Raw genomic sequence first — 15590 nt, 5'->3', positions numbered from 1 at the left:
TAAGGTGCCACCAGACTCTTTGTTGTTTTTGTAGATACAGACTAACACGGCTACCCCCTGATAATGGATAAAATCATCACTTTTTGTTAGCATTGCTACCTGTCAGTGCTTTCCTTGTCTATCAGTGCTCTTCTAAAAAGCTCCTTTGCATCCACTTGTAACTCAAAGATTTTCACTGGAATTATTCTCATTGCTTCCAAGATGCTTACTTGTTTTCTTGTTACAGGATACCCATCAATAACAACTCTGTGTGAAAACAGAAACATGAATACAGGTTTAAAAAAACCTGTCAGTTCCTAATTTACCATTAAGACTAAACAGTAAATAGCAAGAACATATTTTTAATTACAGCAAAAAAAGATACCAAGGGTGTGGTCCTACCCCCTCAAGTCAGTGCATGAGAGATTTGCTATTATTAATAACAATTAGCAGCAGTATTACAGTACTGTCCAGAGACCCCAATCAAGATCCAAGTCCCATTGAGTGAGGGGTTGTACAAACCTATAGGAAGACACCCTCCATCCCAGAGTTTACAATAAAATGTAATACAAAATATAAGAAATTGGAGGGAGTGGAGGAGGTAGGCCAAGCATAAAAGTGTAGGAACACATGATTACATAGCCTGGTGATGTGCACAACTTAACAGTTCAGAGTCATTTAAAGTTGGAGTTTTAAATGATGAGATTTTATCTATTTCTTTATAGCGATCCACAATCCCCACTGGTCCTCTACATAATTAGCAATTTGACTGGAGCAGGATTAGGTTCCAAAGAGATAACATCTAAATCAACAACTGCTACCTTAACTCAAGGTCTGCCTAATCTATATTAGGCATTGGTGGGCCAAGATACACCAAAACATTCCAACACCTTCACATCAAGGGAAGCTTATGCAATCCTGATCTCAAAGCTCAACACAGCATGTCAGCAATCAATTAGGTATTGTCCTGTCCTGTGAGAATTTGGGAGAGGAGCTGGAGCTTGCGGGAGAGATAAAGAAGTAGGATGATTCTTAACTTTGGTCAGCTTGGCAGGCAGTTCCATTCTGGGGACAGCCTGCTAGAAATTTGGATTCCATAGAGGTTAGGGGACAGAAGACAGATTTTATTTGCTGGCTGTTCCTAAAAAAACAAAATGGGAGCACTGAACTGTCAGTCTGCAGTACCAGAGAGAAAAAAACTTTTGCAAGGGCGGAACAGGTACAGTGGAGTCCCAGAGCTCTATGGATAAGTCTGAGGGTACGTCCAGACTACCCGCCGTATTGGCGGGTAGTGATCAATTTATCGGGGATCGATATAGCACATCTCGTTAAGACGTGATATATCAATCCCCGAACTCGCTCCCCGTCAACTCCAGAACTCCACCGGTGCGAGCGGCGGTAGCGGAGTTGATGGGGGAGCCGCGGCCGTCGATCCCGCGCCATGAGGACAGGAGGTAAGTCGGAATAAGATATGTCGACTTCAGCTATGGTAGCTGAAGTTGCGTTTCTTACATCAACACCCCCCCCCCCAGTGTAGACCAGGCCTTAGTTGCCACTGGTATTTGTAGTAAGAGGTGCAGTCCGCATGTCTCAGACTGGGGGAGACATCAAAATTGAGAAAGAAACAGGAATTTTCAATGTACAATGAAATACTGTCATTTTGGTTGAAAAAATATATTTCAGAAAATGTGAAATATTAAAGGTAAAGGAGGAAAGTGAAATATTCTTACTTGAGAATTGTAGAAAATCATGCTGTGGACAGGACCAAAGTGTAACTTCCTAACAGACAAATGTTTGGTTCCATTGACACGTTTTAGTGAAACCACTTGTTTCATTATGGTTATTCAAATCAATCCTTATGAAAAGAATGTTATCTTACAAAAACAAACAGACAGACAAACCTCTTACCCAGCAGTGCTGCACACATGATCCATCAGAGCCACTTCTAGAGCCTGGATGGCCAGTTCATCAGGTGCAGTCAGTCCTTTATGAAGATGCCACTTTAACATAAGTGCCAACTCACTCTCTGGCTGATTGTTTAACACTAGTCGTATAGCGTCTCCCACAGATAAGCGCATTAACCCATAGACACTTGCAAACTTCTTAGCAACTGAAAAATATTTTGTTTTTAACACTCAGTTTTCACTTAGACATCAATGCAACACAAAGTTTTATTCACAAAATTTTGTTCATATTCCGTAAAACTATGACTTTCATAACGTACATAAATGTAGTATGCTACTGGTATAGAGCCAAGACACAAGACTTCTCAAAAAATGTATTGTAGGTCAAGCTTGTGCATGTATGCATAATTTAAAATGCATTAAAATCCAGACATTGACACTGAAACCCCAAAAGCAATGTCTGCATTACTAAAGCAGTCACTGCTTAGTATAAGGCCAGGATTGGAATAGTAGGTACAGGATGTTACTTCTCCTTGTGCTCCTAACCAAGGGCATAAGGGGTGGAGCAGGCTGACCACCTCTCCAGTTAGCTTTCTACCACAAATAGCCATAGGCTCTGCAGCAGAGGGAAAGGAGGGTGGGTAGTGAAATACAGATAGGAATCATACATCTCGAAGAAGTCCAGATACTGTACAAAGTAAGTAACTCTCTTTTCTTCTTTGAGTGATGGTCCCTATGGTATTCCATTTGAAGTGACTCTCAAGCAATTTTCATTAAGGAGGAGGACACAAGGAACTTTGTTGTACCACAGAATGAAGGACCGCTCTGCCGAAGAGGCCTAAACCAAAGTGTAATGTCTCTCAAATGTATGAATGTAGCCCCACATTGCTGCTGTGCTGCACTGCAAATTTCTAGGAGAGGAACATTTCAAAATGAAGCTACCATTGCAGCCTGTGCTCTAGTCAAGTGAGCCTTCACGCCTTGAGGAGGAAGGGTTGCTATCAGCTCATAACACAGCAGGATGCAGCCCAATATCCATTTCAACAGTCTCTGTGAGGAGATAACTTCTCCTCTCATGCATTCAGCAAAGGAGACAAACAGTTTGGGACATTTTCTGAAGGATTTCATCCTCTGTAGATAGAAGGCTAAAGCGCAATGGACATCCAGAGTGTGGAGCTTTCTGTCCTCTCTGGTGGCCTGGAGCTTCAGATAGAAGACACATATGTGGATGACCTGGTTCAGATGGAATTCTGCAATTAATTTAGACATAAACTTAGGATGTAGCCTCAAGGAAACCTTATCCTTATGGAAGGCCGTATAGCCCCCAACTCACCTATACTTCTGGCTGAGGTGATAGCAACCAGCAATGCAACCTTCACAGACAAATGAATGAATTAAATGAGTATGCCAGATTATCTTGGCTGGTTCTAAAATGGCCTCATTAATTGGCAGTGCCACCTTACTGGTACCAACGTTCTGGTGGACATTCAGTAGCTTATGAGGTATATCCTATACTTCCTGCAGGTGGTCTGGAATGAATCTGAAATCCTTCTGAGGAGCTCCTGGGTCTGTAGTCATTAGATGGTGGCAGTGAGGCTGGTGCAACCATCCCATCTGGGGACAACAATGATAACCTCACTGGGGCGAGCAATTCTTCCTGGTCAGGGTATTCCTCTTCCTTAGATTGCTTCTGAGGGGTTTGAGGATCTTCTCTGAAAGGGAAAGCCTGTCTTGACTCCTGGTGTGACCCCAGTAATGCCAGTGTGAAGAGTCATAGGGAAAATGAGGCAGTCTCCATGGAGAAGCGTATTGCTGGTCCTGAGTTGGGTAGTCCCTCCTATGAGCAAGGGAGGGGCACCATGAGATCTTGGAGCCTCTGTTGGGGCTGATCGGGTGGTGAAGCTCTCCCACTGTATCCAACCTCATTGGAGGAACAGAACATTTCTTACTGATAATTTCCTTTCTGCTAGCAATGTCTCCCACAATTCCAGACATCTGGGCTACTCCCCCCCACACACACTCTGCAGCTCACACAGGTGAATCAAAGATTTGGCACATCCTGGCCATCTCTCTTTGCTCCTAGTTGCCACCAGCTGAGTTATTCCAAAGCTATGAAAACAACTTATATAACAATATTAACAACAAATACTCCAGAGGTTACAAACTATGTACAGTAGACAAAATGGCCACATGATAATGATCCCACATAATATCTGACCTTTGGCCCTTGAGCCATGTAGCATAGGTAGGATTGTGGAAGACACTGCTACCAGAAAGGAAATTATCAGCCCAGTATCTCCCACAATTTGGGACATATGGGAAGTAGCAAGCAGTGAACAGATATAGAAAGAGTTATGGAAGACATCACCAGGAGAAAGACAGAGAAGGTACCCCCACTTTGAAAGAATTGATCAAAGGGCAATATTATTTCTTAGCCACTGCCTGCAGCACCTTCTTGCCAAAGGAGGCCCCTGCGGATGACAGAAAGTCCACCCTATAGTGCATAATGAAGTGTTAGTTGTTGACCAAGTGCTCGCTTTGCATATTTCCGAGGTGAATGCACTTGCTTGTTCTGCCCTCCACGAGGTTGCTAGGGCTCTTGTGGACTGTACTTTGATCCCTTCCAGAATAGGAAGGGCTTGTAAACCTCCACAATGAATAGCCTAATCCATCTAGCAGTGGACAATGTGGAAACTCATGAGTCCTTGGTATTTTGCATGGAAGGACATGAATAGGACTCCTGACCTTCTCATGGATTTGAGATAGAGAGCTCTCCGGACATCTAAGGTGTGTCATATTTTTTCAGTCCGATGCTGTGGTCTTGGGCAGAACAAGGGAAGATCAACATCTTGGGAAGTGTGGAAGGAAGAGTTCATCTTAGCAAGAAATGATTCCAGACTTCTTGTGAATACATACTTTCATAAATAAGGCTACTAGCTCTGACACTTGACTGCTAGATGTGAGGCTATCAGAAAGCAAGTTTTGAAAGGCAGGTAGAAAGCTGGCCCTGAAGTCAGAGGTTCAAAGGGATGACTTATCAAGGCTCTCAACATGGGTGGTAGGTCCCCTTTTGGGAAGAATGTTCTGTCCGCTGGCCTAGATAGCCGGACTGCTCTAAGAAATCTGGTTACCGGGGGGTTTCTGCTAGGGAGCCAGTGGATCCTACAAATGCTATGAAGAATAGACACTTGACGTGCTATGGTGCTGGGCTGAAGACATCTATTGATACCTTTCTGGAGAAAATCCAAAATGGTTGGATTCTGGATTTCTGATATTGACACTGTGCTCTTGGCATCAGCTACTGAATCTGGACCAGATAGAGGAATATGCTTTGTGTCAATATTCTTCCAGACGAAAGCAGTCTTTATGACTTTTGAGGACAGGCACAGTGATACAAGTTCTTCTCTCTCAATAGCCAGGCTGCCAATTGAAGCTAGGTCAGATCTGGGTGGAGAAAAAGGACCTTGTGAGAGAATGCCTGGTCCTGATGGAAGCTAAAATGGAGGCTCCATTTTCAGTAATATCAAGTCAGAAAACCAAGGTCTCCTGAGCCAATGGGGAGGTATCAGTATTTCTGTGGCCTGCTCTCACTTTATTTTCTGGACCAACTTCACTAGGAGTGGGACAAGAGCATGGCCATCTGCAGCCATCTTTGTGATAAAGCATCTGGTCCCCATGGATCTGGGGTCCATCTCCCTGGTGAAGTATTTTGGTCTCTTTGTGTTCATATGATTTACAAACAGGTTGGCTGAAGGGTGACCAAACATCTGAATAATGAGGTTGAAAACTTCCTGATTCAGGTACCAATTAGAGTTGTTGATCCTGCAACTGATGAGCCAGTCTGCCTTTTGGTTCAAGTCCCCTTTATGTGGATCCCACTGAGGGAAAGGAGAAGCTGCCCTGCCCACCTCATTATTTCCATTGCTTCCATGTGTAGTGGGGGCTCCTTGCTCCCCCTTAGTTGTTCACATATGCAACTGTGGTCGTGTTGTCAGACTGAACCAGGAAGCGGCTCTCTTCTAGACATGTCTGACACCGTTTTCCAGCCAGCTTGATCACTCTCAGCTCTAGAAAGTTTATGTTGTGAGCTATTTCTTCTATGCTCCAGAGGCCTGGCATCAGTTGTAAGAAGTAGAGCATCTGGAAGACATACTGGCATGCCTCTGCAAATGTTGGCTTGGGCTGACCACCATTTTAGGGGGCTGAACCCTGGCACTGGAACCTGCACTTGATCTTTCATGTGTTCTGGGGAGTGGTCCCCACCTTTACAATAAAGGCTTGAAGACTTCTAATGTGTGATCGTGCCATAGAGTGATCCCTATACATGATGTGAGAAGTCCTAGCAATTGAAGACACAGTGCTATGGTAGGCCTCCTGCAGCTCTGGAACATGGTGATAAGATCCTGGGTTTTTCTAGAAGTTTAGAGTAATGGATAGATTTTTGTTATCAAGGTTTCTATGTCTACTCCCATAGTTATTCTGGTCGATGGAATCAAGTAACTTTTCTTGACTGATGATGAAACCATGCACTTCCAGGATATTCAGTGCCTGAGTTGTGGCTCTCTCCACTGTGGCCTGAGATGGAGCTCTGATCAGGATGTCATCTAGGAAAGGGTACAGGTGGGTACCTGTGACTTGAGTCTGGCTGTAACCACCACCATCTTTGTAAAGATCCTGTGGGCAGAGAACTGGCTGAACAGGAGTGTTCTGCGCTAATAATGCTTCCTGCCACATGCAAACCTCAGAAGTCTTGGCTCAGGTCAAATCCAAGCAGTGCTCCATTTGTAAGGCAGCCTCACCAGACTCAGCAGATGCTACGTTGTGCCCAGGCTGCACCCCGCTGGCTGCACCCCGCCATCTGACCCTAACTCAATCAGTTCTCAGGGCTATGAGTCACATAGGCATGTGGGATCCCCTACCCACCAAAGCAGCCATAACTCCAACATGGAAAAAATGGACCAGGAAGCACAGAGCAGGGAAAGGCTCTGAAGACAAAGAGGACTCCAACCAGCTGATTCGGGAGTAAGTCACAGGGGACCTCTGTAGAACAAAGCCAGGAGGCTTGTGGCACCACAAATCCCCACCATACCCTTCCACTTGTTGAGAATTTCTAAGTTGAGAATGGCTGTGATTGCCCTGTTGCATTTCTGAACAATGAAGAATATGAAATAGAACTCTGGGACTCTATCTTCTGAGGGAATGCTATCATTCTAATATCCAGAAGATGAGATATTTTGTTCTGGAGCAGATCACACTTTACAGGGTCGTTGGAGATGGGAGACTGGATGAAGAGCAGATGAGGTGGAGCTTGCAACTTGAGGGAGTATCCCTGGCTCACCATGTGTTCATGGTTGATGCAAACCATTCCTTTGTGAAATGGAAATTCCGCCTCCTAGCTTCAGCCCTGGCCACAGGCCTATGCAATCTTTGGCATAAAGTGGTACTGGGAGGTGCAGAGCTTCCTCCATGAAAGTTGGCTCCAAGATTTTCCTTTGGAGAATCTGTTGTCCCTTCACTGGTATCTCTGTGAGGACAAGAGACGAAAGGAGCACCTTTGTCCGAAGGCAGATCTGTATTCTCTCCTGAGAACACTTAGTGATGATGGGAGTGACTGCTTGGCTTCTGCTGCATTGTCAGCCACCATCTTGTCTAGCTGTTCCCTCCAAAAAGAGTGAACCTTTCAATCTGGCCGAGCATGGGATCTTCTTAGAGTGTGTATCCACCTTCCAGGGTTAGAGCCATTAGGTGGTACCTGGCTATGAAGCTGGAAGTCATAACGCCGGCTGAGAACTTCATTGCATCCATTGAGGCATCAGCTACAAATGCTGTTGCTTGGGAAACTTTATTTAAAATTGAGCCAAATTCAGGATGATCTCTGTCCTTTAGGGTTCTGAGATCCTCCTGTCAGAAGACAGATCCCTTGCAAAGCAGATATCTGTTAGAGATGCTCTGAGGGTGTCCAAGGAGGGCTCAAAATCTTTCTACAAAGTGGCCTCCAATTTTCTATCTGTTGGTTCCTTACGGTAGAACTCTGCTTCTGAGGGAATGATCATATCCCTTGCTAGAGATGCTACAGCCATGTCTACCTGCAGGATCTCAGTGACAGGGGGCTTTGATTCCTGTATCTTATAGAACCGGAGGTCATTTTTATTAATGTGCTAGCCCATATCAGTCTGTTCCGTCACCCCAGATCACATACTGGAAGGAGGAGTGCAGGGGAAATCATAGCTTCAGCAGAGAATTTCAAGGAGAGAAATTTACTCTGAGGCTTTCTCTCACAAAACTATTCAGGTTGGACTTGAATCAAGGAGAAAACCTTTCTGCCCATGGTCTCAAACTTCTCAGGATGGAAAAACCCTATATTGTGTTTTCCCCTGGTCCTGTTTGTAGTCAGAGTCTGATACCTCACCTTCCTCAGGGCAGGTCTACACTACCGGTTAAGTTGATTTAACTCATGTTGCTCAGGGGTATGAAACTCTTCCCCCCCCAAGCGATGCAAGTTTCACACTGTCCATATCTGTGCTATGTTGGCAGGAGATGCTCTCCTGCTGATGTAGCTTACACTTCTCGCTGAGGAGTAATTATGCTGACCAGAGAGCACTCTCCCATCAGCTTAGTATGTCTTCACCAGACACGCTACGGTGGTACAGCTGCATCAGTACAGCTGCACCGATATAGCACTGTAGTGTAGATTTGCCCTCAATGAAGTAGGGGGAGGAGGAAGAGGCATCCAAGGACTTTTTACCTCCTGGATTTTCTGTGCTTTTATTTCCCCTTTTTTCCTTTTTATATTTCTTTACTCTTTTTGCGTCTTTGCAGGAGTAGGAGCTCCCTGACACTTTGGAGATACTTTTTGCAGTTTGCCTTCCATAGTGCCTGAAGTCCTCTGGAAAGTTCTCCCTCTGAGTCCTCCCATGCTGGGTCCCATTCCCCCAAGAGGGTGAGGGGGGAAGGGACTCATTACTAGAGTCTTTCTGATTGAACTGGGAAGGGGGGGCCCTTTAAGAGTCCTGCTTCTTTACCAAGGGCATTCAGGACCCACTTTATGACACAGAGGGGTGAGGATCTGTGGTCCCACAAGCCTCCCCTCTGTTCTACAGTGATCCTCTGGGACTTACTCCTTGAGTCAGCTGCCTGGAGTTTTCCTCATCTTCAGAGACTTTCCCTGCTCTGCCCTGTGCTTCCTGGTCCATTTTTTCCACACTGGAATTATGGCTGCTTTGGTGGGTAGGGGATTCCATATGCCTGTCCAACTCCTAGCCGCAAGAACTAACAGAGTTAGGGTCAGCTAGCTGGGTGCAGCCTGGGCACAGCTTATTGTCTTCTGAACCCAGGAAGGTGCCTCACAAATAGAGCACTGCTTGGATTTGATCTGGTGCTTTTTTGGCCTCTCTACCATGCATGGATAGGGGCAGAGGAGCCAGCAGGGAGATGCTGCAGCAGAGTCTCAGGGTGAATTAAACTTAAGCTTAAGACTGACCCAGGGAGGAGAAAAGAAGCTCACCAGTGCCTGAAAAAAAAATGAAAAAATAAAAGTAGAAATAAAAGGAGCAGGAACAGTGTAACTGCCAACTGACTGCAGCCAGAGACAGAGAATCTGGCGGCAAGTGGGAACAAAGGCAGGGTAGCCAGGGCATGTGGCACCAAGTCTTTGATCTGTTTGCATGAGCTGCAGATTGGAGGGGAGAAGCCCAGATGTCTAGAATTGGGGAGATGCTGGGCTGCAGAAAAGGAGGCTTTTATATTGATGTGTGGTACTGGTGGTTTTATTATGCCTTGACTGGTCAATGGTATGAGTCAGTGGTGAACCAATGGTGTGTGGAAATCAGTACCGTGCTCCTTGTAAGCTACTGACACTCCTGTAATGGGGTGCGGAGTCCACATGACTTAGAGGGTGTTGGAGAGGAAGTCTTCTTTATGGATGAAGACTTACGTCTTCACTACCCGCCGGATCGGCGGGTAGTAATCGATCTATCGGGGATCGATTTATTGCATCTCATCTAGACGCGATAAATCGATCCCCGAACGTGCTCCCCATCGACTCCGGAACTCCACCAGAGCGAGAGGCGGAAGCAGAGTTGACGGGGGAGCTGTGGCCGTCGATCCCGTGCCGTGAGGACCCGAGGTAAATCGATCTAAGATACGTCGACTTCAGCTACGCTATTCTCGTAGCTGAAGTTGCGTATCTTAGATCGATGCCCCACCCCAGTGCAGACCAGCCCTTTAGAGACGGGTATATCTCACATTTCTTTTAAGAGTGTTTGTCGTATATTCCTCGTAGATAGTAGGTTGCAGGGCTGCTGCTAGCAGGTCAGGATTAAATACCAGATTTGGACTGGCTACAGAACTTCCATCATGGAAACGGACACAAAAGATGTGTTCTTTTTCAGATACTTTTAACACATTCCCAGCTATGCCTGTTGCCAGCTCAGGTAAGGTATGTTATACACAGCGCCACCTACTGGCTGTACATTATAGCCGTACATTAGGAGCACTGTAGCAGTTACTGTGTGATGGAATGCTAAAGCTGTATTATAGTGTACAGGGGAAGTTTTTTGGGCGTGTCTAAAAACTACTGGAAACTATCTAAAAACAGGTTTTAAAACTATGTACAACTAACTACAGTTTTTGAACAAGAATGCTAGCTAATGCTGCAGCCACTAAATAGGTTGTGTCTCAGACTAAGGGTGATAGAAAGGAACTGGAGAAGCCTAGCTTGCATGATATCTTATGCCCTAAGTTCAGAGCATAAAGAGGAGAAGGGCACAGATGCAGACCAATGACACTGTCAACAAAAATCTTCTGGTCTCAGGCATGTGGAGCACATGTGCACCTCAAGCGGAACATACATAGGCACCTTCACTTGAAGAAGAATTAATTGTATTATTTTTTCCTTTTAACTGCACTGGTTGCAAAGAAACTGTTTACTAGTAAAGCAACTAGAGTGGACAGGTGAAACTAGCCCCATATCTTTAAAACACCAATGAAAAAATATTATAAAAGCAAGCATTAGAATCATACAATTGTATGACTAAAGCAGAGATGAGTGTCTGTCAGGGGGTTCCTTGGAATCTTTGACTTTCTATATTTTTTCCAAATAATCATGAAAGTTGCCTGTGCTAGTCACATATTAAAGAGCAGCCCTAACATTAAGAAATCTAACTGCTTGTATTAGAAGGGCAGAAAGAACACCCAATACAGAGCCTCATATTGCATTTCTGTTCCCTGTTTACTTCTCCGGAAGTATGATGGCTGATACTCGGCTGCACTGACAATTACTATTTTTATATGAGAGGTGGGAACAGTGAACATGGTATTTCCCAGTGGCAAATGGGGAGTTTTACACTAGCTGTTTCTGTTTTATTGTGTACCCAGATATATAATGGAAGCACTATATTATATGAGCCCGAGACTCCTCCCATTGCATCAGTGATTGGATTTCTCAGTGTAAGAGACATAAGGAGTATTATTATATGTACTACAGTGGCACCTACAGGTCTCAACCAACATCGGAACTGCTTATGCTAGGCACTATAAAAACAGCACTTGTTCTGAAGACCTTACAATCTAAACAGACAAGGAGTGGATGGAAAGGGATAGGACACAAAATCAACACTGGAACTGAGGCACAGGAGATTAAGTGACTTGCTAGAGTCACTTAGCACAGGATGTCTGTCAGCACTAGGAACAGAACTGAACCCGTATCTTCCAAGTGCCAGTCCAAGGCTTAACCACAAGAATATTCTTTCTTCCTGAGGACAGGGGACAGGGTTGAGATGGTGAACACAGATATTTCTGGCTGATAAATAGGATAGTAGGAAAACTAACTGCAGCATTCTATGCATGGCAACAGCAATAATTTTAGTGACTTGTTTGTAATTTCTTCCTAACATGATTATGAGAGACACAACCACATTTATAAGGGAAGCTCCTACCCTTTGAAAATACTGGACCTTACCTGTAGTTTTCCCAGATTTTGGAGGTCCCACAATTGCAATCTTAACTGGCACAGACGGCTTGGGTTTTGGCTGACGGATAAATTTAATAGGATTTTTCATAAATTTTTCTTTATTTTCTTTACTTGAAAAGAAATAAATATATTGTCGGTGGATTACAGGCAAGCTTAGAGTCTGTTGGTTTTGGAAAGGCTTGATTACATCTCCTTCACTTAGCTGTAACATATACAAAATGGGGAAAAGTTACTTACTGATACTTCTGTTTCTCAGCCTTCTCTTCACCCATCCTACAATAGTGGATTCATGGACACAGAGTTAATAGAAATACTTACTGGAAGGAAGCAAAGATTTCTGAAATGCTACCCCGGATTACATAAGCCTTAGACAGAACACCATCCCTGAGCTAGAGAAACTTCCAGGGGCAGAAAGGATGATAGGATATACAAGACAGTGAGAGAAATAATAATATACAAGCAGTAGCATACCATCCAAAGGGGAGGAGGGAGGCATGTAGGATGGGAGAAGAGGACTCTATGACAAACAAAATTATCAGTAAGTAATTCTCCTTTGTCATACATCTTTTCCTCTCCCCTCTTATGACAGTGGATTCACAGACAGACAATGGATGTAGCAAGCAGTATCCCCAGGAGGTCCAACCTTATCACATTACTAGTAAGGCCCTGAACCCAATGGAGGCATCCTGAGAAGCAACTGTCCCAGCCGATGATAATACATAAAGAAGCACGAACGTATGCACATTGCTACTTCACATATCTTGGAATGCTTCTTTGCACTTACTTCCTGTGAAGTAAGTCTCTAGATCAGCGGTTTTCAAACTTTTTTTCCTGGGACCCAGTTGAAGAAAATTGTTGATGCTCACCACCCAATAGAGTTGGGGATGAGGGGTTTGGGGTATGGGAGGAGCTCAGGCTGGGGCAGAGGGTTGGGGTGTGGGGGTGAGGGCTGTGAGGTCGGGCCAGGAATGAGGGGTTCAGGGTGTGGGAGGGGGCTCTGGGATGGGGCAGGAGGTTGGGGTGCAGGAAGGGGTCATGACTCTGGGCTGGGACCAGGGATGAGGAGTTTGGGGTGCAGGAGGGGCTCCGGGTTGGGGGGGGGGGCTCAGGGCTAGGGCAGGCGGTTGGGGTGCAGGAGGGGGGCAGGGCTCTGGGCTGGAGGGTTTGGAGTGCAGGAGAGGTTCTGGGTTTGGGGGGGACTCAGGGCTGGGGCAGGTAACTGGGGTGCAGGCACAGACTTACCTCCAGTGGCTCAGCAGCACAGCCGGGGTGCACCGTGGACTGCACTGCGCCCCGGACGCAGCCAGCAGCAGGTCTGGCTCCTAGGCAGAGGCACGCAAGTGGCTCCGCGCAACTCTCACCTGCAGGCACCGCCCCCCATCAGTTCCCATTGGCCGGGAACCAGCCAATGGGAATGCAGAGGCAGTGCTTGGGGTGGGGGCAGTGCACGGAGTCCCGTGGTCTCCCTGCCTAGAAGCCAGATTGCTGTGGGCCGCTTCCGGGGCACAGCGTGGTGTGGAAACAGGTAGGCTTTAGCCTACCTTAGCTGGGCAGCACCACCAACGGAACTTTTAACATCCCAGTTGGCGGTGCTGACCAGAGCAAGGTGACCTAGCGCCTTACATGCCGCGACCCAGTACTATGTTGCAACCCACAGATTAAAAAACACTGCTCTAGATAAGTCTCTTGTCTGAGGGAGGATATGAGATTCAGACAGAGAGGAAGAACAATGAGTTAGTTTATCTGGAATCTGATATTCACACTGGGAACAAATTCTAGAGGAAGCTGAAAAAACATCTTGCTGGGAAGAACTGTTGGGAAGGCAGAGCTATCATGTAAGTAAGACTGGACAGCCTGAAAGGCAGTAGAGGGGACACTAGTTAAGGGCCTCAAGATGTGATGCAATATAGGAGCTGCCATAAGAGACACAACAGACAGAAAATGAGGGGAGTGCAGGCAAGTCATTGAAAGCACTTGCAAAGCTCTCTGTGCTGTGTCAGGAAGAGTACAGCATAAAGAAAAATGGAAGGAATGTTGCCAGCAAGGAGCAGAGAAGGTGAGATATGAACCTCACACACAGGCTTGAGAAAACAATATTATTCTTTTATCAAGAAACTGCTGGGCTCTCTGTGACAGACCAGAAAATGGAGGGAAAATGTGCCACAGAGAGCAAGCACTGAGAGACAAACAGAAATGCTGGCTCTTTGACTCTCAGACTCACCCAAAGCCCTTGGATTTGGTAGAGGCAGAGAAACTACTGCAGAGCTGATTAAGCTGTGGAGAAGAGTTGCAAACTGAGGCAGGGTGCTGACAGCACACAAGCAGGTTGTTAGGGCTACCAATATCCCCAAGAATCATAAAAATGTAGCGTTGGAAGGGACCTTAAGAAGTTATCAAGTCCAGCCCCTTGTGCTGAGGCAGGACCAAGTAAACCTAGACTATCCCTGACCGGTGTTTGTCTAATTTGTTCTTTAAAACCTCCAATGATAGGGGTTCCACAACCTCCCTTGGAAATCTATTCCAGATATTAACTAACTTTATAGTTAGAAAGTTAATCTTAATACCTAACCAAAATCTCACTTGCTGCAGATTAAGCCCATTGGGGAAGCCCGCTCCTTATTCAGAGTTTGAGGGCAGATTGGACGCACAGCATCCATTAAGTGGGCTGATGTTGTCCAGGCCCCCATCAAAAGTGCTCACCTTTTATTCAGAAGTTTGTCCAAGAACAAGCACACTGAAGGAGGGTGATCTGTGTGAGCCAATATCATATATTTCCAGAATTCTTTGTATTTAGGCTAAGTTATATAAATACAAACTGTACTCCCAGAATGCCTTTTTTTCTCTCCCCATGCACACATGTGGGTCAATTATGCCTGTTCCCATCTACCACAATAAATCCATTATCCAAAGTGAGCCCAATCATCAGCATGAGGTTGAGAAATACATACCAGTTTTTAATTTACACAGTGATCCACTAACCTTAAATTTAAAAACATTATTGATTCAAAAAGACACTCACATAATTCAGATTAGCAGTGACATGCACAAAATAGAAAAGGTTCTAGATGATCTACTACATGATGGTAGCTTGGACATATTAATTTCTAATACATAGACAAAGATTACTTTAAGGCTTAGATTGTTTTACAAGTAGTTTTGATTTTGTTGATGTTATTTTTGTATTTTTGCTCACAAGTTATGGTAAAATAATATCCCATATGAACGCTCTTACTTCTGCTTCATATGTGCATTTGTCAAAGGTGTTGTCCTGATGCTATGAATCAAGGTGACGAAGGGGCAGGAGGACTGTTAGCCAATATTATATATTCCCACAATGCTTTGTATTTAGGCTAAGTTGTATAATTATAAACTGTACTCCCCAAATGCCTTGTATTTATGCTAAGCGTTATTGTAGAAATCTACTAGCAGTTAAACTGTTGTAACTTTGGTTCTTTATATGTGTAGAATCTGTCAGATGGAAGAAATATGTTTTGTTGAGGTTTGTCAGATATGGACTGTGTGCTAGGTACAGTAGTATAGATGTCTCTGCAGTCTACTGACATCTGGAATGCTATGCACAAACCCCAGATAAGAAACAATGTGTAAAATCTGTGGATTTTTTATCTGTCATAAACAAAGGGAATATAAATATGAGCAAAATTAAGCTCAGAATTTGGAACAGAGTAACAATGTAACTGATATAAGACTGTTCTCGAGATTGATACTGTATTAACCTT

At 44.8% G+C, this 15590-nt stretch overlaps 1 protein-coding gene across 1 annotated transcript in view; it reads right to left on the bottom strand.

Annotated features, from left to right (window-relative positions):
• AK9 (adenylate kinase 9) overlaps nucleotides 1-15590 on the bottom strand; it is a 155146-nt gene that overhangs the window by 16146 nt on the left and 123410 nt on the right. Inside the window, exons 32-34 of the mRNA XM_034765894.1 lie at nucleotides 11842-12055; nucleotides 1888-2089; nucleotides 100-246 (exon numbers count right to left, since the gene is read on the bottom strand). Of these exons, the coding sequence (XP_034621785.1) occupies nucleotides 100-246; nucleotides 1888-2089; nucleotides 11842-12055 (563 nt within the window). The remainder of the gene's footprint in view (nucleotides 1-99; nucleotides 247-1887; nucleotides 2090-11841; nucleotides 12056-15590) is intronic.

Source organism: Trachemys scripta, chromosome 3, assembly GCF_013100865.1.
Source record: "Trachemys scripta elegans isolate TJP31775 chromosome 3, CAS_Tse_1.0, whole genome shotgun sequence".
Taxonomy (NCBI): Eukaryota; Metazoa; Chordata; order Testudines; family Emydidae; genus Trachemys; species Trachemys scripta.
The sequence above is the reverse complement of the archived record's forward strand: the minus strand, read 5'-3'. Positions and strand labels throughout refer to the sequence as shown.